Source organism: Xiphophorus hellerii, chromosome 23 (genome assembly GCF_003331165.1).
Source record: "Xiphophorus hellerii strain 12219 chromosome 23, Xiphophorus_hellerii-4.1, whole genome shotgun sequence".
NCBI lineage: Eukaryota > Metazoa > Chordata > Actinopteri > Cyprinodontiformes > Poeciliidae > Xiphophorus > Xiphophorus hellerii.
This window is the reverse complement of record NC_045694.1, coordinates 14,422,172-14,445,929: the sequence shown is the minus strand read 5'-3', so window position 1 is coordinate 14,445,929 and position 23,758 is coordinate 14,422,172. Positions and strand designations below refer to the sequence as shown.

General features: G+C 38.4%; 1 protein-coding gene across 4 annotated transcripts; it reads left to right on the top strand.

The window, feature by feature from the left end:
* Window positions 1-1,915: 1,915 nt before the first annotated feature.
* On the top strand, window positions 1,916-23,344 carry LOC116714310 (MORC family CW-type zinc finger protein 3). Of its 4 annotated transcripts, XM_032554796.1 has the most exons (18): window positions 1,916-2,255; window positions 2,933-3,038; window positions 3,152-3,224; window positions 5,183-5,315; window positions 5,551-5,771; window positions 7,957-8,104; window positions 8,666-8,819; window positions 11,325-11,453; window positions 12,143-12,262; window positions 12,367-12,470; window positions 12,586-12,714; window positions 14,429-14,545; window positions 14,767-14,844; window positions 19,589-19,628; window positions 19,707-20,032; window positions 20,210-20,678; window positions 21,003-21,121; window positions 22,082-23,344. In XM_032554796.1, exons 2-18 carry the CDS (start codon window positions 3,000-3,002, stop codon window positions 22,236-22,238), a joined length of 2,556 nt encoding a protein of 851 aa, XP_032410687.1. In that variant the 5' UTR covers window positions 1,916-2,255; window positions 2,933-2,999; the 3' UTR covers window positions 22,239-23,344. The 4 variants fall into 4 exon arrangements, with proteins under 4 accessions (XP_032410687.1, XP_032410685.1, XP_032410686.1 ...); XM_032554794.1 differs by lacking the exon at window positions 1,916-2,255 and having other exon boundaries at window positions 2,630-3,038; XM_032554795.1 differs by lacking the exon at window positions 1,916-2,255 and having other exon boundaries at window positions 2,636-3,038; window positions 21,006-21,121.
* Window positions 23,345-23,758: the final 414 nt, after the last annotated feature.

The window sequence follows — 23,758 nt, the reverse complement described above, 5'->3', positions numbered from 1 at the left end:
AATGTTCTGGTGTGAGGCAGTTTTCCACAACAGCCAAGTATTTGGACTTGCCAAGACAAACAAAGAAAAAGACACACAGACAAGCAGGTCTTAGGTTATATTAACGTCCTGATCAATCCTCCAGTACAAAGGTTTTTCTTATAAATGTTGTATTTGGAAAGGTGCCCTGTGAAAATCAATTTAATCTGGGATCTGGTTCCACAGAAGAAGATCTTGGAAACTAACTTGCAGCAGGATAATCCACCACGTCACAAAGTCCTCATTACTTGCTGAGATTTATCTAATAATGTGGTTGGTGGGTGTGAATTAGGATAAGAAATGTATGTCCTTACATATGAATTTAGAGAACGCTGGTGAAAATCTTCTCTTTGGATGTTGATGGTACATTCTCTAGCATTTAGTTGAGGCATGAGGTTTTTCAGGTTCTCAGAAGCAGTAATAAAGGGCAAGAAAATCTTAGCCTGAGCAACAACCTGTTTAGGCGGTATGATTTTTTTAGGAGCATAAACAATTCAACTTGATCTCATTTTAGTTGTCCACAGTAAGTCATTTGAGCAGACCTATCGACTTACTTGACTTTCATAGGTAAACAACTTAGACTTCTCTGAAAAGAAGAGATAATGTATGTTACAAACCCTCAAGCTATTTCTTCAAGAGAAAACAACCAATGATTACACAACAACCAGGGAAGGACCAAAGATGTTATGCGTGTTTACAATATTCAGTATCATTGTTTTCTGTTGTGCAGTTTGAGTGATCTGGATTTGAGTTGATGAAAAGTAGGACTCATGAAATAAATAAAACTTTGTTTAGGTTAATTTTTTTATGAAACTTGTAATATTGCCACAACTTGATTTTTGTCTATGAGGAATGTCTGATGGCTGAGGGTCGTTGACTTTCCCCATGGCAAAGATTGATCATAACTAAAACACTATATGTGCATCACTGTAAACAATCAAACATGCAATATTTTGGTAAAGCGAAATATAAAAGAACAAATTATTAAATATTTATGAAAAGTTCCCAGACAGCTTCCAAACTTTTCCGTTCACGTTTTCTTTTATTTTGTTAGCCTAGACTTTATTTTTAGTCTATTCCCAGGAAGTAAGAGAACTTCCTACAAAAACATTTGCTGTGTGTAACCAAGTGTAATGAATAGGTGTGACCAAGTTTGTTTTTCTGTAATGAGCTGCTGTATGTTTATGCCCCTTCTTCTAACAATATTAAAATGAAAAAAAAAACACTTTCCCTAATACAGCCAAATAAAAGAAAATTGTTTTGTTTCTCCCCCTATCACTTTCCTTCTAAGAAGATATAAATTTGTCATTGAAAATCTCATGATAAAAAAATATAAAACATGTTCCTCTGCATTGCTGGAGGGACAGATTTGCTCTATGATTGAACTGCAGTCGGGAATTACACAAAATGAATCCAAAGGTCTGTGAGCCACTCTTTGGAGACTCCAGTCTTAAGGCATTTATTTTCTTTTTATGGCTGGTTCATCAAGTTGCACATAAGAATGATTGTATTTATTCCTATAGATTAAAGTTGGCAGACACCATTTGCAAACTGCGCTTTAATCTCTCCTGTCCAAGCAGAGTTAATCCGGAGACACAAGCCTTATCAGTTGACCTTGAACTTATGCACAGTATTAGGCAAGTTTGTTTCTTTGTTACATCTCCTGACTGCACTACTACTGCTGAAATATACAGTGGACTTTCAATAAGTGATAGCATTAAAGTTGATTCAGTTCAACGAGTTAATTTAGAAAATGAGATTTATATATATATTAATAAGACACAGTGTGACATATTTATATATAATTTTTATAACTATGTGTTATAGTTAATCAAACCCATTAGTTCAGTTTTAAATTCTCCAGGTGGTTTAGGTCATGAGAGTTTACTGGCCAGTCAAGTTCACTGACTCTGTGGAGAACAAAGTATTGGTGCTTTTGGCCGTGTAGGCAGGTGACAAGTCCTGTGGAACAAGAAAACCTCTGTCTCTGAAAAGCTTGTTAGTCAACAGGAAGCTCGGTGTTCTTAAAGTCAATACACTGACAGTAGACTTTAGAAAACACAGTGGACCAACACCAGCAGGTAACATGACTCTGTTCATCCCCGAATGTACACTTTTCACACAGGACCTTAATCAACTTGGATTTTGCCAAGCTGGGACTTTGATTTCCAAATGAAATGCAAAGCTCACTATGCAACTCTGAGCAAATATTCCAATCCTTTTTCTCCTTAGCAAAGGTAAGACGATTCTGCTATTGTCCTTTTTCCTGGAAGGACTTAACATAAGCTATAAAATAGTTGTAGTTTATGGCTTTTAAGTGTTTGTATTTGGAGAATCTTAAAACATTGACTTCACCCACAACCCACGCCTTGTGACTCTTTCCCAGACTCTTGAGTAAGTTTGGGGGTTTGCAATGTTTTCAATAATGTGTAACATTATTGCTTATTCTTATTATATTTTGAACCTTTTGCTGCTCAATCTGTTTGGGCTTCTCTTGATTTTATTTTATTATTTAAAAAAGTTATTTCTTGGTACATTTCTAAAATATACTACACAGAACAAAGTCGTTACAATATTCTATTTTTGAAACTAGATTGTTTCATTTTAATCCAGGAGGTAAAGCAAGATTTTTTTTTTTTTTGTTATCAGTTTTGTGGATTTGTTATTGTCCTGCTGCCTGCAGTTCAGACTCACTTTGCGACAGATAGGAAAATAAGAGCACTCACCAAACCACAATCGTGCCCTGGCTTAACACGATAACTGCAAACGGGGAGGGAAAAAGATCAACTATGTGATTCATCCGTAACTACCCCTAAAAGAAAAGATGCACTCGGACGTCAGCGATGTGTCGTGAGTTAGTTCGAAGTCGGTTTAAATGTTTAAATGCGGCACTTCCTCTGTCTGCGACCCACAGGACGCACCCACTCTGCCGTGTGAAGTTACGTACCTGCTCTCAGAAGCAATATTATCACAGAGAAAACATGGCGAGGTTAAGCGAGCAGGGGATTCGCCTCAGTTCCGTAAGTTTTTCAAACATCACAAACATGTATTTCTGCTCCAAAGAAGGACGTTGATTTAAGAACATCAGAAGAAGCGTTAATGGCTGGTTTTTTTGGTTTTTGTTTGTTTTCAGATGAGCCCTTCCTTTCTAAACAGCAACTCCACCAGTCATACCTGGCCGTTCAGCGCGGTGGCAGAGTTAATAGGTAAACTGCAATGACACGATTACATAGAAACTTTGCATAGGACAGCGCACCTGCACTCTGTATTATTATGCTGTTGCAACATTTCGTGGTTTCATTTTGCTCTCTCTTCCGCTGTCGCACACTGAAAGCTGCGCGTTTCTCAAACTTTGTTCTAAATTGGAGCGATGGACTTCCTCTTAGAGCCTCCAGACTTCATCAGTCTAACCACGCTTTCTTTTATTCTCGAGTGTGAACATCTGCGTACATTCAAAATAATGTGAATTCTGCAAACGTTCCCTGCTGGAGGGATGTTTTCTGAACAGTTTGCTGTTAGTCTTTCTGGAGTTTTAAGCACAAACGCGGCTGTTGGGGTGCAACGTGACTTTATAGCGTCTCTCTGGGCTGTCATGCCTCCACTCTGTGTGCTCTCATTGGCTAAGACCCAACCGCCATTATTTGGCTGCAGGGCATTTAACAGGAACTGTGACAGGGCTGCAGTGAAGACGTCCTGTTAGAATCAGTAAACTTTGCATCAGTGCTGTGTGTCATTATTAGGTAATGCACTGTCCGGTCGGAAGCTATAGGAACGGCTTTACATCGCAAAGTGTCGTGGAGCTAAACGTAACCCCGCTGCAGTCCAGATGTGCTCAAATCTGTAAATATTTGGTACAGTATACGTATTGAACTGCATTCCACTTCTCAGAAAACGTTTGACCGTCAAAACTACATCCCCCACCTTTTATTTAAAGGGACAGTTTAGGATTTTGGAGCTGAGGCTCTGCTAAGAGTTTATGAGGCGTTAGTGTCTTACCTGAATTAGACAAATCTCTTGACATATTGATTTAATATAAATCCAGATTTGTTGTTCCCTGAGACTAGAACCGATATTTAGACTGAATGAATCATGCCAAAACCAGAGCAGACTTGTACCGTCTTAAAACAACTACAGTCTCAAAAGTGTCAAAGTGTTCATGCTGCTGTACAGATTCTTAAACTGTTGTCACGTCTCATGACATATTACAACAAACTGTTAAGCCTCATGTGTAAAACTCAAGGCCCCCGGGGCCAAATCTGGCCCACTATAACGATTTATGTGAATAAATTTACAAGAAGACAGAAAATGGTTGTTCTTAGTTTTGACTGCTCTTTGATTGGTGAATATATCAGTTTGTTGTTAAGTATTATAACAAATTTGGAAAGCAAATAATTATAAAATTGGTCAAATCACACATCAATTTAATTTTAATAGAATATTAAATTTAGAAAATATCATAATAAACATTTTGCTTAAAAAAAGTGTGTATTATAACACCGATCTCTTTTGGGGATAGATGTTTAGCCAAAAATAAAAAGAACTGTCTGACTTTCTGTTGGTAAATATTACATGTCTAAGTCACATAGCCAGAGTTTTGTGTCTGAGACTTTGAGTGCATTGCAGAACGTTACTTTAAATAATCGCTGATTGCTAAAACAAATTTTAAACAGACTTTAAAACAGATATTCACGTTATATGGCTGCTTTCTTACCTGATGAGAAGTCTTGTGCAAGACAACCAAAAGTTCAAAAGGATGAACAGACCAATCTGTCTGTAGATTTTCTTTTCACCTGGAGGCTCCGATTGAGATGCACCTGCATAAGTAGTTTTTGATTATGCTGTTAGGAAGCTATTCCCTGGATTTTAACATTTTACAGAATTAATCTGCACATTTTATACATGTGCAGATTAGATCTACATGTTGATTGATTGTGCACCCTATAGGACCACCATCTGGTTAAGACTTGCAGGATTTTTTGGGTCACATAAACACTATTTATAAACACTACAGGACAACCTATCAGTTGCCAAACTGTGCTCCTCTGTCAGCATCTGCAGGAGAAGTTACTCTTTTATCAGTTGTTCCTCTGTAATCTCAGTCCTCCCCTTCCTGTGTGTTTCTTTCTTTTCTAAGTTTTGCATTTTCTCCTTTTTCGTCCTCCAGACAATGCGTCAGACCCCGGTGTGTGTGCCAAACAGATCTGGATAGATGAAGTTAAAATCGACGATCAGCTTTGTCTGACTTTCACAGACAATGGCAGCGGGATGACACCTAATAAGCTGCACAAGATGCTGAGGTGAGAATTGAAACAAGACTTTTTTGTGGTGAATGAGTGTGATATTGTGTGTTTCCGGACGCAGTAAAAGGCTCTTTTTCATTTATTTTTTTTATTTTTGTGGAAAACACAAGAATCCATAGCATATCTACATTAAATTAAAAAACAATAATGTACTACTGTAATTCATCACTGGTTAATAATTGAATAATTAAATATTGTGTGTCATCAGTATTGTCGTCCCGTTTCATTCCAGCTTTGGGTTCACAGAAAAAGGCTCAGGTAAAGCCAGCCAGCAGGCCATCGGCTTGTATGGAAACGGCTTCAAGTCCGGCTCCATGCGTCTGGGCCGGGATGCGCTCATCTTCACCAAAAATGGCGGCTGTCAGACTGTGGGACTGCTCTCTCAGACCTACCTGCAAAACATCAAAGCGCAGGCAGTCATTGTTCCCATAGTCCCCTTCAATCAACAGACCAATATCCTTTTTGAAAAACCTAAGATGCAACACACTTTGTGTTTGTTGGTTATGATTAGTATCAATACATGTGATTTTATTTATTTTTTCTCAACTAGGTACAGCGACAGCTCTAGCATAAATACCACCATGTGCCCATCCTTCATGTAAATGTGTAATAAAGTACGCTGTTGTGTAGTTGTGAGGCAAGTGAGAAATTTGATCATTTTGTAACTTATGCCAAGTTTTCACCAATTCGTATGGGCTTGTATATTGAGGTTGTGGTCTGAAGAGATCAACACCTTATATCATAATAATTAGGCTGCTGCTAGTCGTCAGGCAAAACGGACCACAAAATTAGAGCTGGCAGGCTCTGAAAAGTCCAAAATTGATAAAAGTGTTTCACAGGGATGCAGAACTGTTGAAATTGCAGAGATATTGGGGTGCGATCACAGAACCACCAAATATCCTGTTAAAAATATGCAACAGGGTCACATGACACATTGAAAAAAATGTAAATGAACTGACACAGATTTGAGAAAAGCCACCACAAACCCATTTTCTTCCAGTTCTGTTGTATCCAAGGTGTTCAGGGCTCCGAGACATGGCCAAGGTTAGGGAGTTTAAAACCCGACCACACATGAACAGGACAAAAATGTTGAAACATTAAAACTGGGTTAAGAAATATCTGAAGACATACTCTCCAATTTTGTTATGCTCTGATTGATGAACCATGTGTGGATCACTCTAAATCCAAACAAAATGTTTTAGAAGACATCTTCTTCAAACACTGACACACAAAAAAGTCTGTTTCTATTAAGAAGACGATGCCTTTTATTATGCAGGACAATGTCCAGGGCTTGCAGGAGTTGCCAGTTAGAGCCTTATTGTTAAAAAATAGACATGGTTCCCTTCCTCATTTGGCAAAAGCTCTCTTGTGGCCCCCTCTGTAAGGGAGATTATTTTGAAGGAAAACAGTAAACCTCTCATAGCAAGGTCTGGGAGGCTGCGATTGTTACTTTATGAAAAGTTGATAAGAAAGCCAGAACCTCACTTTTTCTTCCTTAGATATTCAGGTTTGACATCTATAAATACGGGAATTGACAACCAGAACTTCAGTTGTTCGATAATGAAGTGAGGCCTAAACTATACAAACTGTTGAGAAAACAGACAGTTTCTCAAAGTTTAATCAGGATGATTTCATTCATTAAGGGCAAGACAACCTGCAAGTAAAAAAAACAAAAAACCTAACTTCTCCCACTCCCAGGTCCTGTGTTTAATCACGAATTATCTTGGCTCAGTCAGATTTTAGATCAGGACATGATGTGCTTTTTGACCTACTTCATGTTGTCAGAGAAGTTCTGCCAAATGGATTTTGCAATCTGGCGTAGATATGGCTGGTGAAATTGTACTCAACTTTTCAAAAAAAAACAAAAAAAAAACAAATCTGGTTGATTGCATTTGTTTAAATAAACAAGTGGGTGTGATTAATTACTTTTTCACTTAGACCCAAGTTTGTTTAGATGCAGCTTCACACATGGCATTGGATTCCAAAAAATAAAATGGGCAAAAAAATGTAATCTTATGTTTGTTAGTATAGTTTTAGTATTTACTGCAGCTTCTCTTCGACACTGAATGAAAGTATTCACCCCCCCTGCCCCAGCAGCAGCTAGATTAAGTGTGATCCTATTGTGTTTTTCCTACCCATGCAGGAGGTTCTAGGGATACCCAGCGGTACCACATAGATAAGGGTAGAGCACTCCTCTGGGTTCAAGGTTCAGGCTTTGTCAGCATCCTGACTGAAAGGTTACAGTGGTTCTGATCCAAGCCAGATGTTGGATCCCAGACTTCAGGTGTGTTTGGTAACCCTCAGTTTTGATGCTGGTGTAAAAAGCTTGTGACTCTTTCTGTAGTCAGAGTGGACTTTGTGTACGTGTGACATGCCAACTTCCTGTTCTTAAGAATTAATAAAGTGACAATATTAGCTACTGATTGGTAACTAAGAGTGACAATTATTTTGGGGAAACATTTTTTTTATTTTACGGCTAATACAAGACAGCTTTTGTGTTCGGTCTGCGACAGAAATCCCAGTCAGGGCGCCCCGTAGTTAGGTTTGCCCTGGGCGGGAAGCCGTGTTGCCTTTATCAAAAGCCACCACTGTCTAGATGTAAACTTCAACACATGATCGAACCTTAACTCAGCACTATGGTCTCTGGTTGTGACTGAAGACTCAGAGGCCAGCCTGGCAGCCATTTTGCAACACTCCATCATCAAGTCCCAGGAGGAGATACTCACCCACTTCGACTCCATCCCTTCAAAAAAAGGCACCAAGATACTGATATGGAATATCCGCAGGTCAGAAACAGACACATTTTTGTGTTGTCTTTAGGGAAATATGTGCATTATCGTAGAGTGTCACAATTGTTTCTTTGAATCTGGTTCACTTGAGTGTTAGATGTTTGTTTCAAATGAAGCTTAAATGCATTTTAGTGTGAATAACTAATTCAGTCAGATACATACAGAAGCAGATGTGTATAGGCTTGTTTAAGTTAGAGGATGATGACGCACTTTATCACAAGCCTCCATTTACTGGGGCACAAGCAGTACAAGTCTTTTTTTTTCCACTTCCTGTGAATATCTTGAAAAAAAAAGATGGTAATCAAATTATTTGTTTAAGTTTCTCATGGTTTTCACTTCCTCTTGATCATATTCGCTGTCCTCAGACATGTAGCACCTCAGATTAGAAAAAATGGCTGCGTGATAATTTAGGAGGAGTTTTAAGTAAAAGTTGATTCTGTATTCAAACTTGATTTTACAGTCGTTTAACTTCAAATATCAGATCATTGTTTACTCATTTAAAGCAGCTTCAGAGCTGGAAACATGTTCTAACACTTACTTTGTTTTGTGTCCTTGAAGAGCCAAAGATGGTAAAACTGAGATTGAGTTTGACATCGATTCAACTGACTTTCGTTTGCCTGAGATCCACTTCGAGGACCTGAAGCAGGGCCTGAGGAGCAACGGGTCCCTGAGACCTGAGCAAAACATCCCAGAAATGTATTACAGCCTAAGGGTGAGCCAGCCGTTTGCTTATTTTAAGAATTAGTAATTTAGCCTTTGTTGGAGCATTGTGTTTATTTTACCGTGGTGAGCACATCAAGAGTCATTTCAGAACATACTGACCGTGTTACAGCTGTGAAACCCATTACGTCTGTTGAATCTTTGGCACAACAAACAGCATCTCACTGAGCAGATAAAAGCCTAAGTACAATACTGCTCATAGCTCAACAGCCTTGCATTTTTGGCTGAAAATAGGAGTTACTAGAAATGAGCTCAATTCCCCTTACTACCTCCCAAACAACAAAGTAAATAAGCAGCATGTTTAAGCTAAAGCTGTACTCAAACTGTGTCTCTAGAGTTCTTTAGATTTTTCAACATTTTGAATCGTCTACATAAAGCAGAATCTCAGAGCACCAAGCCAGTTTTAGCTTCTATGAAGAGAAAAACACACAGAAACATAAATTTAACAGTTGAAATAACAGCAAATAATGCAAATTTGAGAGAAGAAGAAGAAGAAAGTAGCAGTGTCAGTTTGTCCTCCAGGAGCCGAAACCTATAGCACCATAACTCGAGATAGATCAAGATAACAACTGGACCAATCAGTTATCTGATATGTGATGAAACTTGATTATTAAGGGCTTTACATGTAAGAAGGGGAATTTAAATTGTGTTTGGATTTAGCAGGGAGCCAATGAAGGGAAGCTAAAGCAGGAGAAATGTGATCTGTTTTTAATTTTCATCAGGACTCTTGTTTTTGGATGAGCTGGCTGCTTTTAACGGCATTCTGTGGACTTCCTCTTAGTAAGTGTAAGGATTACGTACATCCTGACTGAAAAGACCCCTCGGCTTCTGCCACAGTAATTTCCTGTTTCAGTTCAGCTCAGTTTTAACATAACATCAAATATGAATCAAAGTTACAAACCTGGAAGAATAAAATAAGTTACATGAGTGAAGGGAAAAGAGGGCAGCAGCTTATCTTAAATCACGTATGGAGATCGTCGAGTTTTTGCTGGAGATATTTCAGAAGCAATCTGCTGCACTTCCTCATCTTGCTTCCGAATGTTTTAGCCTTCACAAAAATAGCTCCTGGTTGCTAGGTAACACTCAACCCGTCCCTATCCAGCTGTGTTTAGCTACTCGTATGTTTTCACACTAAAGTAGGCAGGTTTTATTCTCTTGCAGCAGCTAGGGGTGAGGGTTGCTCTTCTCTAAGACGCCTTGGTTTCTGCTCAGCTAGCAAACGCTTTAGCTTGCATTGTTTATTTGCAGCACTCTCTAGTTCTTATTATGGACAGAAAGTGAGCTCAATGAAGCAGCTCACTTTTGGCTCTGGCTGATTTTGGCTCTGGCCAACTTGGTTAGCTTGACAACTCACTTGTCACACATCAAACTGTGTTAATTGTAAAACAATGTCAAATGTTTCAAAGAAAAACATATACACATTAAGTGATTCAGAGTGTGAAACTAATTCACATCAGACAAAAATATCACAGCAAAAACACAAATTCAGATGCTCAGAGTTTTTTTAAGTCACAGATTATTAGTTCCAGACTTTTTCACTTATAACATGGGAACATGTCTGTAAAAGTGCTAGTGGTACTAGTGTTTTTCATTACTAAAATTAAAGGTTTATTGACTTAAAGCAAGCTCCTATGTCTTGCCGAAAAGTTACTTACAGATTAGAGTTATCTAGGATATTTGCACTAGAAAATACTTAGTTAAATTTTTTGGTTTTTGCAGCAACCAGCGTAAAAAACAGGAAAAAAGCAGTTTTGAAATGATGAATCCATTTCTTAACTTTTTGATTTCCTGATCTTCCACTAGTTGGTCCAGCAGCAAACTGGTACTGGATTGGCACTAGGACCAGACCAGAGCTAAAGCTTGGCATGTTAGAAATCCAAAGAACTGGTGACCAGTTGTTTGGACTGGTTTGGTGGAACAGGCTTCATAGGCCAGGCTGGTTTTGACGGCAGGGGTTTTCCTATGAAAATGAACATTAACATTTGACAAAAGTTTGACAAAAAATCAAAAACAGAAGAAATTTGTAAGAGAGCAAATGCCTCTTCATAGCCCTGGGTAGCTCACAAAGCTGAGTTGAGGACTAGAGAGTTTTGAGCAGGCCCAGACTGAAACAGGTGCAGTGGTTGTGGTTCAGGTCAAGGTGAGCCCAACACACAAAAGGGAGAAAAGGATAAGTTTAGCATTTTGAGCTCCAGTTTCAAGCAGAAAGCAAGAACCTCTCCACCACCAAAAACCTCTGCGGTTTTCTAGTAAGCCTGCCCCAGTTCCTTTTTGAATCAGCCTGGAGGGTTTAACTAATACAGCTCTGTTTTACCTGTTTTAAATTCCAAGAATCGTTTTGGATTTAAATTTCTGAAACAACTCTAAAGTTTGTTAAAAACTGTGTTTTTTAACTCTCAATTAAGACAACTTGTCACCCTAAAAAATAAAAATTTGAAAAAAATAAATTTAAAATATGTCAGTATTTGCATTTTCTCTGTTTGCTTGTTTTTCTCAGGCCTACCTCAGCATCTTGTACCTGAAACCACGGACACAGGTCATCCTAAGAGGGAAGAAAGTCCTGGCCAAGTTGGTGTCCAAGAGTCTGACTCACATCGAACATGACGTCTACAAACCGCAGTTTAGTGTATCCTTGTGTTATTTGCATATATATTCTCAAACTAACCAGAAGTCGGAAGCTCTTGGTTTCAAGTATTTAATCACGTCATTTATATTTATTAACAGGGAATCATGGATTATAAAATGAACTGATACAGCTGAAAAGGGAAAGTTTTCATTTAAAAAAAGGCTTAGATTAAAAACATTATTATTATTAATATTATTATTATTATTATTATTGAAATTGATGGAAGTCACAATTTTTTCCTCAATAATGGGATATTTTTCTTCAGTGAATAAAACATTTAATTCTGTTTAGAGTGTTTTATATTCAACACACTGCCTTCCTTTAAGGATTTTAAGGCACTTTGCAAGGGTGATGTTCTCTATTCAATACAAAGAGGATGAAAAGTGTTAGAAAATTAATAATCCAGGCTGAACAATTTTAATGCAGCACTGAGTTATTAGTTTGAGTTAGCTGCCTTAAAACAGTGAATGCACAGAAGATAAAAATACTTTAAATAATGGAAAGATCCATTATAAAATCTCCCTCAAGTTATATTATCAAAAATGCCAATTGTTATTTGGCTTCTGCATTGCCCTACATCTACTTAGTGAGCAAAGGTATGTGAGTTTAATCATGTATTTTTTTTTGTTTTTTTAAATCTGAAGTGTGCCCATGTGTAGTGCTGTTTCTCCCTAACTGGTGTTCATCAGAAAGAAAAAGTGAAGGTGACTTTTGGCGTAAACCCTAAGAAGAAGGAGCACTATGGCATCATGATGTACCACAGGAACCGACTCATTAAGGCCTACGAGAAAGTGGGCTGCCAGCTAAAGGTGACAAAAATTATAATACTTTATATACTTGGCATGTTATGGATGGATGGATGTTATGTTGTGCTAAGTATTATTCTACCTCCTTGTTGTTGTTTTGTTTGCAGGCCTCGGGTCAAAGGGTAGGCATCGGGGTGATCGGCATCATTGAGTGTAATTTTCTCAAACCTGCTCACAACAAGCAGGACTTTGAGTACACTAAAGAATACAGGTACATTAAAACAAAGCTTAGTTTGCCTTATCTGCTTTTACTTTGTGTTTTTGTCTTTAGAAAATTAGGGGAAAAAATGTTAAATATGTGACTTTGTTTTCTTTCTGCTGTCAAGACTCACCCTTGGTGCTCTGGGTCTTAAACTTAACGACTACTGGAGGGAAGTCACAGAGAAGAGGGCCAGGGAGCGAGAGTTTCAGGCTCTAGATAAAGAAGGCAGTGAAGACGAAGAGGAGGCGGACATGTGAGTCTTTGGTTTACCTCTTCTGTGCTATGCAAATAAAAATGTCTGACCTCATTTTTATTACATCACTGCTAACAACAACTGTGAGCTCTGGACTCATCAACATTCAAGGCTCTATTCTCACTCCATTATTATTTTTATCTTATTACTTCCTCAAGCGGACATTATTCAGACTTTTGATTAATTTTCTTCCCATTTTTCATTCAGTTGCATTTGTCTTTTAAGCCACAGCATTTAAAAAAGTCACAGAATTGGCTTGACTGGACTGGCTGATTGTTACCTTTTGGCTTTTCTGTCAACATGAGACAAAAAACTAGTGCATGCTTGTCAACCAGGAAGCTGCATTTCACCCAAAATGGTGCTGCTAGAGTCCTAACTAACAGGAAACTGGATCATGTTACTCCTGTTCTTAAATCAATAGACTAACTCCCATTTTGAAAAAGGGTAACTGCTGTTATTGGTCTAAAAAGCACTGAAAGGTCTTGGGACAAGATCACCAAGTTGTTTGTCAAGTGTGAACCATTTTGACCCTTCTGGTCTTTGAAAACCTGCTTACTCATGGTTTCCAGGACAATGGGGCATTTAGCTTTAATGCTAATCAGTTCTGGAGCAAACTCTCTGAAAACCTGAGAAGCGCAGAAATTGTTGGTTCCTTTAAATCAAGGCTTAAGACATTTTTGTGCTTCAATCAAAGAATCTGAGCATTAACTGTTTGCCTGATCAGTGACATATCTTGCAAGTGTGAGAACAAACTAATGTGTTTTAATATTTGTATAATGTAAGTCAAAGCTTTTAAATGTTTAATGTACGGAGATTTTTTTAAGTAAAGTTGTTATTTTAATGTATTTCCTGTGATCCACTCCAAAGCTCTATGAATTGGCTTGCGCAGGAGTGATGCTATGCAAATGAACTTCCTTTGCCTTATTTACTAAACTAGACAAAGCCTCTCATTCACAACTCCTACAGATTTCTGTTTCCATGTTAGTGAGTTGAAACAAGAGAGAATGTGTTTTATATTCATCACACTGCTGTCCTTCTGAGTTCAGAATCTCCTCACAAAATATTAATCATTATATGTGAAGCACAAAACGGTCAGACACTCATTTATTTATGTAATCTCATGTACATACTCACTGTTTCCAGGACAACCATGAGAAATTCAGTTCTCTATTTGTTCTAGTTACAATAACAAAATGTACTTATTTATTAAGTTATTCTCTTTAAAAGTCTATGCGTCTCTTTATCTCTTATCTGTCTAGCATTCCTGATTAGATTGTATGCAAGTTCTTTTTCTTCAAGTTCAGTGTATTGATTATGTTTATTACCTGTGACATTTTGCTAACATGTCAACTCTATAAGCAAATGAAAAATGTATATTCTTGTTTTTCAACCTATATCCCCAATTTCCCAAATGGAGATGTGAGATATAGTTAATGGAAAACTTTAAATTACCTTAAATAAGTAGTGACTCTTGAAAGTGTCTCTGTCCATCCATTGGCTGAATCCATCCTGGTCAGTTTTGTCCCAAAACCTTCAAGTATCTGCTTGAAAATGAAGGATGAAAGGACTTGTTTAAGACTAGGAAATACACTGGAAATTCATCAAAAAAGACTTTCTTCGTGGCTGTTCAACCATAATACTGAGCTATAATATCCATAATCATAATAATCTTATAAATTCTTCAGCTAACCACCAGCTTTGCTTGTCTTTGCAGGAGTCCTGCGTGGCTACAGTGTGAGGAATGTCTGAAATGGCGAAGTGTCCCACCACACCAATACAAGGTCATGCCAGAAAACTGGACCTGCAGCCAGAATCCCAATCCACGTTACAGGTGGAGCATTTTTACATTGCTTCCAGTAGGAAAATATTCACTTTTATTAGACTTTTGTTTTGTTTTCTTTTAATCCACTTAATTTGAAAAGTGAATGCAACTTCTGCTGCTTTGCATGTAATGTTTTGACTGCCAGTGTTTTTTTGTTTTTTTTTGGTGACATTCAGCCAAGCTGTATTTTAGCAGTGACTGATGTTGTGTTGGGCCTCATGGTTTTGCAGAAGCTGCTCATCGCCAGAGGAAGCTGAGGAGAGCGGGGAACAGTTAACACCCAGCTACCAGAAAAGCCACAAGAAACTGTAAATTCCTTTTTCATAAGACCTCTCACACAGACCTTTTCACACGACTTGCCTTCCTATGCGCCTGCGTGCATGTGTGTACTATCTTGCGGTTTCCATTTTTCGGTTTCTTGCTCTTAAACGTGAAGGCTAGGCTCTCCATGTGACAGGACATGCATCTGATAATCAGAAAAGCTTCTCTTTTTTTTTCCACTGTGAGATTTGACTGAAGTGTGACTCAGTGAGTTTGTCATACACAACACACAAGTGGTGGAGTGAATATCGCTTATGTCTGAGCTAAAAGGCAAATATTTTCATGTTTTTCGCTGCCAAAGGTTGTCAGAGAGCTACAATGTTACATTCTGAAGAAAATAATCTAGTGTCGATGCATAACACAGTGTTCAACCAACAAAAAATCATCCTTACATCCACTGATCTCACCTCTGTTTGCTGCATAAATAGTGTTTGTAGCTCTAGTTCTCCATCCATTCACATACACTGGACATATTACTGTTTAAAAAGCATATTTAGTGCAGACAACAGATCATATTCCATTTATAGCAACAGAAGGGCATAACCTTAAACATGACGTCATAGGGGACAAAAGGTCGTCCTCCATATATGGTAGTAACTTCCTGTTTTGGAAGTTATGCAAAAAGTGGGAATGATGCAAAAAGGGTTTTTTTTTCCACTATAGTGGGTTTTAAAATTACTAATCTGCTTTAAATGAAATGCAGACTGTCATGAACCTGGGGTGTGAGGTGGTGAGGCAGACGCAGTGGAACCAGTTGTTGAGAGAAATGATGACGGTCTAATGGTGAAGAATGCACAAATAATCTCAAAGTCCATTCAGCACAGGTTGAGCAGGAAGGATAAAGCTCACCACTGGTAGCACTGGTAACAAAAACCAAGACGCGACAGGAACTAGACAAAATCAACAAGGACCCGACAAAGACACAGAAACACAGGTAGCATTAAATACACAGAGGGTAATCAGGGAAAGAGACACACCTGGGAACAATCGAGGGGTAGACAGGACAACACAGAGACTCAAAAGACACAGGAACCTAAAATAAACACATGGAAAAACTCAAATCCTCACACAGACTTTCCATATGCTTGGGGCTTTCCTTAAGTGTTTCAATTTTAACATACATGCATAAGAAGCAAACGTTACGTAGTGTGGATGGGAAATGAGCTTTGCCCCTGTAGCCCACTGTAGTGGTTTTGTGGCCTCATACTTTTAAGCCTCAGCATTTAGCTTAAGGATGTGAGATGACCAGAACTGACCATATTTGGAGGTGCGTGGGACTCAGGAGGTCACGGAGTGGTGTGAGAAACCAGATAAGATAACAACATTGCAGGGCAGGCTCAGCATGCTCAGACTGTTTCAGCCTGTTTCCTGAGGTCAAATTCCAGAGTTGGATCCTTTGTTTCCTTCTTGAAAATTAGTTTCGTCCATAGAGTCAAAACTCCACACCAAAATGTTTACCATGCCTCACAGTTCTGCCAAACATTTTTCCATTTGGCTGAATTGACTAAAGATATTTTAGCATTTCCTAGAAAGTCGCTCATGGCTGTGTTGAGCATGCCATAGTTTTACCTTCATAACATATTTATCATATTTAGCTTAGATCTCTTTTTGGTCATTTCTCTTAATAACAAGAGTGAAAAGAATGTTCTCAAATCTTGCATGTTTCATAAAAATACAGGATGAAAGCTCAAATATTTAAATCAGAATAATTTTGCAATGTAATATGTATGTATTGAAAGTCTGGCTCTCTCTGGTTCTCCTGCAACCTTAATGAACCTGAGGTATTTCTAGACGCATTTCAGAAAATTCTGTTTTCTTTCAAATTACCCTTAATATCTGTGTTTCGTCTGACTTCAGTTTTATACACTTTACTAACACTAGAAAATAACCAACTACTAGTTAGTCTTTTTCCAGTCTAACAACTTTACACAGAGAAGTATTTCTATGAGGCTTAGAGATGTTGCGTTCACTCGCCAAAAGCAGATTGAATTTTTGAGTTTGTGTGCTGAAAATTACCCAACTTTGGTCGTGCTTTAATAAATCTGCCTCTCTTGCTTTGCTTGAGATTAAGTCATATTTGCCGCAGTATAAGAAGCACAGAAAAGCAAAGCTAGAGCGTTGTCTACTGAACGTTTATGTTCTTGCACCCTGAAACACCACACAGGAATAGGATGATAATTTAGTGGGGCTCACAGAAAGCAAATTAAAAATGATCATGCCTTATCCTGCCTTTGCTGACTTTGACCTAGTTAAATATTTTACTTCAGAACAGAACAGAATGCTGTGGTTTGATGTGCAAGCCATTTGAGAGTTGTGTTATATTGAAGTATTTTTGATTTTTATCCCATCAGAAATAGCAAATCTGTCGACTTTTAGGACAAATCTCTATCTCCTTTAGGTGAGAGGCGATGAAACCTGAATCCTTTGTCTTTGAGAGTTAAATTAAATCTAAGGAGAGAAATGTCTTACAAGCAATGTTCCTCTGGCTGCTTGCAGGCAGACACAAAATTTACACCCTGTTTTTGAAACCACGCATCCTCTTCCAAGTTCCACTCCTCAAGATGACCTTCACCTACCAACAGTTGGAGTAAGGCTCCGAGTTACACCCCTTTGTTTGATATCTTAGATACCGACAAAGGTATCGTTTTACATAATGATTAACCATCACAGGCGAAAAAGAAAAAAAATATATATATAAAGTCAAAAGTTAATCCTTCTATTACATGGTGAAAGTTGCAGCGGTTCCTTAATGAGAACAGGAGCGGATGCCTTGCAGGCATGTAAGTTGGAGGTAGCAGACAGGCTGTCTCTTGCCAGCTCGGCGTACCTGCACGTCCTGATCTGCACGTTCTGTCACAAGACAGTGAGATTATATGGAAGCAGTCTTTTACATTCTGCATATTTTAGCATATTCACATAACTTCACAGCTTTTTGGTCTAATTGGAGGGAATAGCAGTGGTGTCACATGAATCTTACAATCTTAAGATTATTATTAGAGCTGAGAAACTGCCTAGCAGTGTCTCAGCATAAGACAGGTAAAGTCTGTCTTATGAATTTCCCATAGGATGAAATTTAGTGTTAAAAACAAGATTAAATTCTTTTATATGCAACACAGGACCTAAAATCACCTACTATTTCCAAAATAATATTTTGACTATTAAGGTTAATAAATAAAGGTTATATTTATTATCTTGCTTTAACAACAAAGACATGAACACCGACTGTTGTCCTAAATACTTTGACCTTTCTACTATTCTGGATATTTCTGTCCTGTAAGCAAAGGGAAACATGTAGGAGCCTTACTTCAGCCAGCTGACTGGCAGTGTGCATCAACATGTGTAACTCCTATTATTTATTTAAGAAGCACTTTAAACCATAGGAGCATTATCATGAAAAAATTTAATAATGTTATAACTGATTTAGTAAAATTTGTTACTGGCTTGCATTTACAAAGTATCTTAAATAGTGAACATGAACAGAAAGATTAAGGAAGATGCAAAGGCTTAGAGAATCGGAAGAAAGAGTGCAAATTTAATGCAAGTCGTTATCAGGAAGTTTTTTTTCACTCTAGACTTCAGCTTTGTTTGTTTGGAAATAACTGGGAACACTAAAAAAAAAAAAAAAAAAAGTCTCTAAATCTGTCAAGAAGCGGAACGTGTTTTGACAGATTTAGGTATGAAGAAGTGGTTAGTGCAGCACCAGCAGGTTAATGGGGAGTTTCAGGACATTCCCTCACGTAAAGCTGGATACAGTTTGTCCATTAGTGGTCTGCTATGCTTGTAAACTACAAGACTACAGAATGAGGAAAAATAATTAACCCACCAGTCTAAAGTCACAGACTCTCAGTAATTTGAGTCTCAAAGTAAAACTAAAAAGTGGCTTAAAATGAGAAAATATTAAAGTTAGATTTCTTTCTTCTCCAACTTAATGTTGCTAAGATTCTCTTCATAAAGATAAATAAACAAGCAGAATGGCGATAAAGCGTTCAACTTATTTCTGTTAAAATGTCATGTTTGAATTAAAATTAAAATAAATTCAAAATCTGCCAGTTTTATGCATCATTTTAAGTACGTATGCTAATGCTATGCGATGCTTAGATAGTGGCATTATTTGGAGAGATTTCTCACTTACCGAACTTAAAGCAATTCCTGTTCTGTCTTTCTGAAGTTTTTACGTTCACTCACCGCATTCTGACTCACTCTTCATGTTCGTTTGGACAGGTTTGTTTCTCTTCATTAATAAATCATTTCTTGTATTGTGTGAGGCAGTTTCACAACAAAAGGCGTTAAATAACTCATTATAAAGACGAGATGAGAAACACTTTGTTTTCAGAAATCTGACATTAAAAGGTGATCATATCTTGCCATTACTTTCTTTGAACAAAACTGTCCATTTAGGTTTCTAATGGGATAAATATTAGACTTTAATTTAATTTTCAGGTTAATTTGCTGCTCCTCAAAACTCTTTTCATGCTGAAACAAATCTTAGAAGACCAAAACAGAGGTTAAATGGTCTTGGCTACCACACTACTAAGGACAAGGAAAGGATTTGAATTCCTAACCTATAGCAATTCTGTGTTGTAAGCAAACTAAATGGTGCGCAATTGTTGAGAAAAAGCTTATTTCAGACTCTTGGGAAAATTGACTTGTGAATGTCTCTGTTTGCATCTAACCATGATGTATAAACTCACAGTGCTTCCAGTGTCTCACTGTGCTTTTGTTTCCTTCCAGAGAGCACTCCAAAAGCAGAAAACGAGAAAATTCACAAGAGGTACGTGATGTTTTTAGCAACTGTTTTTTCCCAAACTGCATTTGTAAGGTTTTATGAGCGTACCTGGTTGTGTTGCAGGCGTGGCACTCAGAGGAACAAGTGGCGAAGGATGAATGTATTTCATCAGAGCAGCCTTATTCCCCGTCCAAACACAGACCTGAACACAGTAAGCATGAACAGAGACTGGAACAGGACGAGACGGATTTGCATAAAGACACTCACACAAATGATGCAAAGATTCAGTCGGAAACACACACAGAAGAGAAGGCTTCTGGAAGAGATACGGTCATTAAACAGAAGGATGAACTTAGAGAAGGGGAAAATGATCAGAAGCTTGAAGACAAGGAGGACGAGAAAAAGGGGGAGACAGCGGAGAAGGAAGAGGAGCACACAGACACTTTCAGGTGGGAAAAACTGAATCACCAGAAGGGGGTGCTGTTGTTCATGAAAAAACATGTTAAGTCAGGTAGTTAAACGTAGGTTTATGAACAGTGCTCAGGTTGAGTTTGAAGAAAAGATTAAATGTGTGTATAAATTTTCAAACACAGCAACAGTAATCAAGTATTCTTTATGTTCTTTAGTCGCAAGAGAAAGTCTGGACCTATTTTCACCTACACGAAAAAGCGATGGAGACCGGAGCAGTCAAGAAGCCCCACGGAGGATTTTCCTACTGGGAAGCAAACAAACACATTCAAAAAGGACAGCAGCAGCCAAGTGGAGAAGTCAAACGCTTTGCAGCAAACCCCGTCCAACACCTGGACCTACTCGCCGCTGGCCACCCAGACTGTGATGGTGTCTCCGCTGAGGACAGAACGGCCGCAGAGCAAGGTGCTGCCTCCAGAGCTGGGCGAGCGGGAAGCTAAAGTGCAGAAGCTGGCCGCGTTGGAGAGGGAAGCCGAGCGACTCCGGAGCCTTCTCGGGTTGGAGGTCTCCAAGACAACTCAAGGCACCATGACGACAGCTGATGGCGTTGTTGAGAAAGAAGGGATGCGGAGACCGACACCGTCCACAACCAGCAAGGACGTCGGCTGCCAAACAGTCATGGTTGAGGTCCGCACAGATTATTAGAAATATATTTGCAATTTTATCTATGTAGTCAGTTTGGTGTATTCAGTTATTCTTTGAACATGTCATTCCTTTGATTTACTCTTTTGTTGTTTCAGAATGGCTGAGCAAACCCTTTTAAGCAATGCGGTATCAATAGCAAATCTAAAGGAAATACATTGTCCTTGTGCTTATGATGTAATTTGACTGCAGAAAATCTGTTTTTCAAATTTAGACAAGAAGAAAAGTAGCGTCAATTAAAAAGCTAATTGGGAAAGTATGAAAGTGGAACCTGGAAGCCTCGTGCAAATGTAAATGCTCTGTGTCCAGCAGTGCTCCACCTCAGTGCCGGACGTGGCTGCAGCGCTGGAGAGCAGACCGAGGAAGGAGAGGAGTGAAGGTCAGAGCAGAGTGAGAGCGAGTGACGGTGACACCTGTGACGACAGCAGGTAAGTATTTAAGATATTCAGACAGCGCAGTAACACACACACACAAGATAGACATGGACCATTCTACCTCTTCATCTTTGTGTTTTCTGGGATTTTACATGGTGTACCAAATTAGGTTGTTTTTAGAGCTTTTTGTTTTGTTTTGTTTTTATTGAAATCTGAAAGGTTTAACTCAGTCTAAGTAAAAAATATATTTAAAGCTTTAAAGGTTCTATGTGGTGAAACATTCCTTTAGTTGAGACAAGGAAACTAGTCAAAGTTGATCAGGTAATGGATGGAGGTAAAAACATGGCGCGTCTGGAAGAATAAATTCTTAGAAGCTGCAAAAAACTGGCGAAAAGGTTCACCCTCCGTCAGAACAATGAGACTGAACACACAAGCAATGAAGCGATTTACATTAAGGAATAATCGTGATCTGAAACGGTCCAGTCAAAATCCAGACCTAAATCCAATTGAGAATCTGAGACTGGACTTGAAAACTGATTGTTTCAGATACTCCAAACCGACTGAACTAAAGCTGTTTGGCTACCAGCTTCTGTCCATAAGGATGGACAGAAGCTGGTAGCCATAACCCAGAAAACCTGCAGCTTTGTGTTTTTTTTATTACTGGCTTCTAACAAACCAGAGACCTTAATCAGACTTCTAAGAGCATTTAGCAATAGTGGATTTTCTTTGGGGATTTCCAAATAAAGGAGGCAGAATGCCACATTTTTTAAATGTTTATCATTTTCTTAGAAGAGACCTTTTTATAGCTTCACCATTTTGTGCTACTTTGTGTCGATCTATGACAATCCAAATCAAACAGTTTGAAGTTTGAGTTTGTAACAAAATATTTTGGAAACCACTGTTAAAAAAAAATCTCTAAATTTTAAATTGATCAAATCAGTTTGTGCTTAAAACTGATTTTTAAAGTGTTGGCAATTCAACACTTTAATGACGATTTGTCTTTTTTCCCATCAGATCATCTCAGCAGAATCTGCGTGACATCCGTAACAACGTGGTGGTGCTCCTCACAGCCCTGCTGCCCCAGCTGGACCTGGCCGGTATCAGCTTAGAGACAGCAGACGTGGACAACATCCTGCAGCAGATCATAGAGGTTAACTCACTGAAGCTATGAGCGCCTCGAAGTCCTGCACAAGATGGTTCTCCTGTGTGTCCTGCAAAGGAATGCTCTAAACACCCAGGTTCTTCCTTCATACCATTTATTTTCTTACCTCATCGGCTCGTTTGAAGATTCCCGAATAAACCTGACGTAGATTATTGAAAAGAAGCATCTCGTGGTGGAGTAGACAGTGTCTCATATGTGAGTGAAAAACCAAAGAGTTCAGAATCTAAACTACATGGCGTATTTAGGAATTTGTTCCAATAGACTTTCCACACTTCTCCAACTTCTTAACCATTCAACACGGGAGGGAAAGAAGGTTGTGTTACTGCATAAGCTTATTAAAATGATGCTGATCCTCGTCGTAACTAAAAGTGTTCATACAGAGTTATACATTGTAGCATATAAATACAGCCACTATACAATACGGATTACTAGAACTGCAACATTTTTCTTTGTAGCCATTCATAGGGAATCTTTCTGATGGAAATATTTCTGTTGAAAGCAGGGACAGATTACATAAAACGCTCTCTTGCAAAAATCACTGTAGTGCAGGGGTCTCAAACTCCAGGCCTCGAGGACCGCAGTCCTGCAGTTTTTAGATGTGCCACAGGTACAAAACACTGGAATGAATTGACTTAATTACCTCCTGCTTGTGTAGATCAGTTTTCCAGAGCCTTAATGACCTAATTATTCCGGTCAGGTGTGGTGCAGCAGAGGCACATCTAAAAGTTGCAGGACTGCGGCCCTCGAGGACTGGAGTTTGAGACCCCTGCTGTAGTGTAATGTCTGCTTTTCTTCACATGGATTAAAGTCTACTTTCTATTAGTTATTGAACTTTTGTGTACAATTGTATTACTTATTTAACTGCAACCTGTGGAAACGTTACTTTAAATATTGTGGAGTCTCTGTTCAGAGCCCATCTACTGTAAAAAGGTTTTTCTTTTTTATCTAAAACTTCATGCCATATTTTAATGTTTGTGTTTGGCCTATTTGTTTTCCAGATGCTTTTAAAACCTGACACATAAATTTGCCATGGAGCTCTGTTCAGGAGATGGAAGAGTTTGTTTTTATGTGTCAAAAAAGAAAGTTTTGCGTTTGAAGTAAATATTGAAACCATTTATTGTGTTCTGTCTCTATTTTTATTTTATGCCATTTTATTTTATGCAAGCACTGTGTTATTTTACAGCGCAGTGCCTGTATTCCGGATTGAAAAAAAGGCTTTGGGAGCGCTGTAGTGGTGTAGTTTTGCCACTGGGTGGCAGCAAAGCTTTGAGGTAAAATATTAAACTCTCACATCTTAATGAGGAGGGATTGATGAGAGCAGGTTCCACAAAAAAATCCTTTATTTTACTGGCTGTTATGCAAAATTCACAAAGGCATAAGAATTAAGAAACTATGCCAAAAGAACGATATTTTGTGGTTTAAAATTGTATTGATCCGTCCAGTTTGATTAAAAATGAGTCACTTTAGTCTTCAAGTCAATAGTTTGATATAGTTTGAAAGCCAGGTAGAGATTCAAAACTGCCATAAAG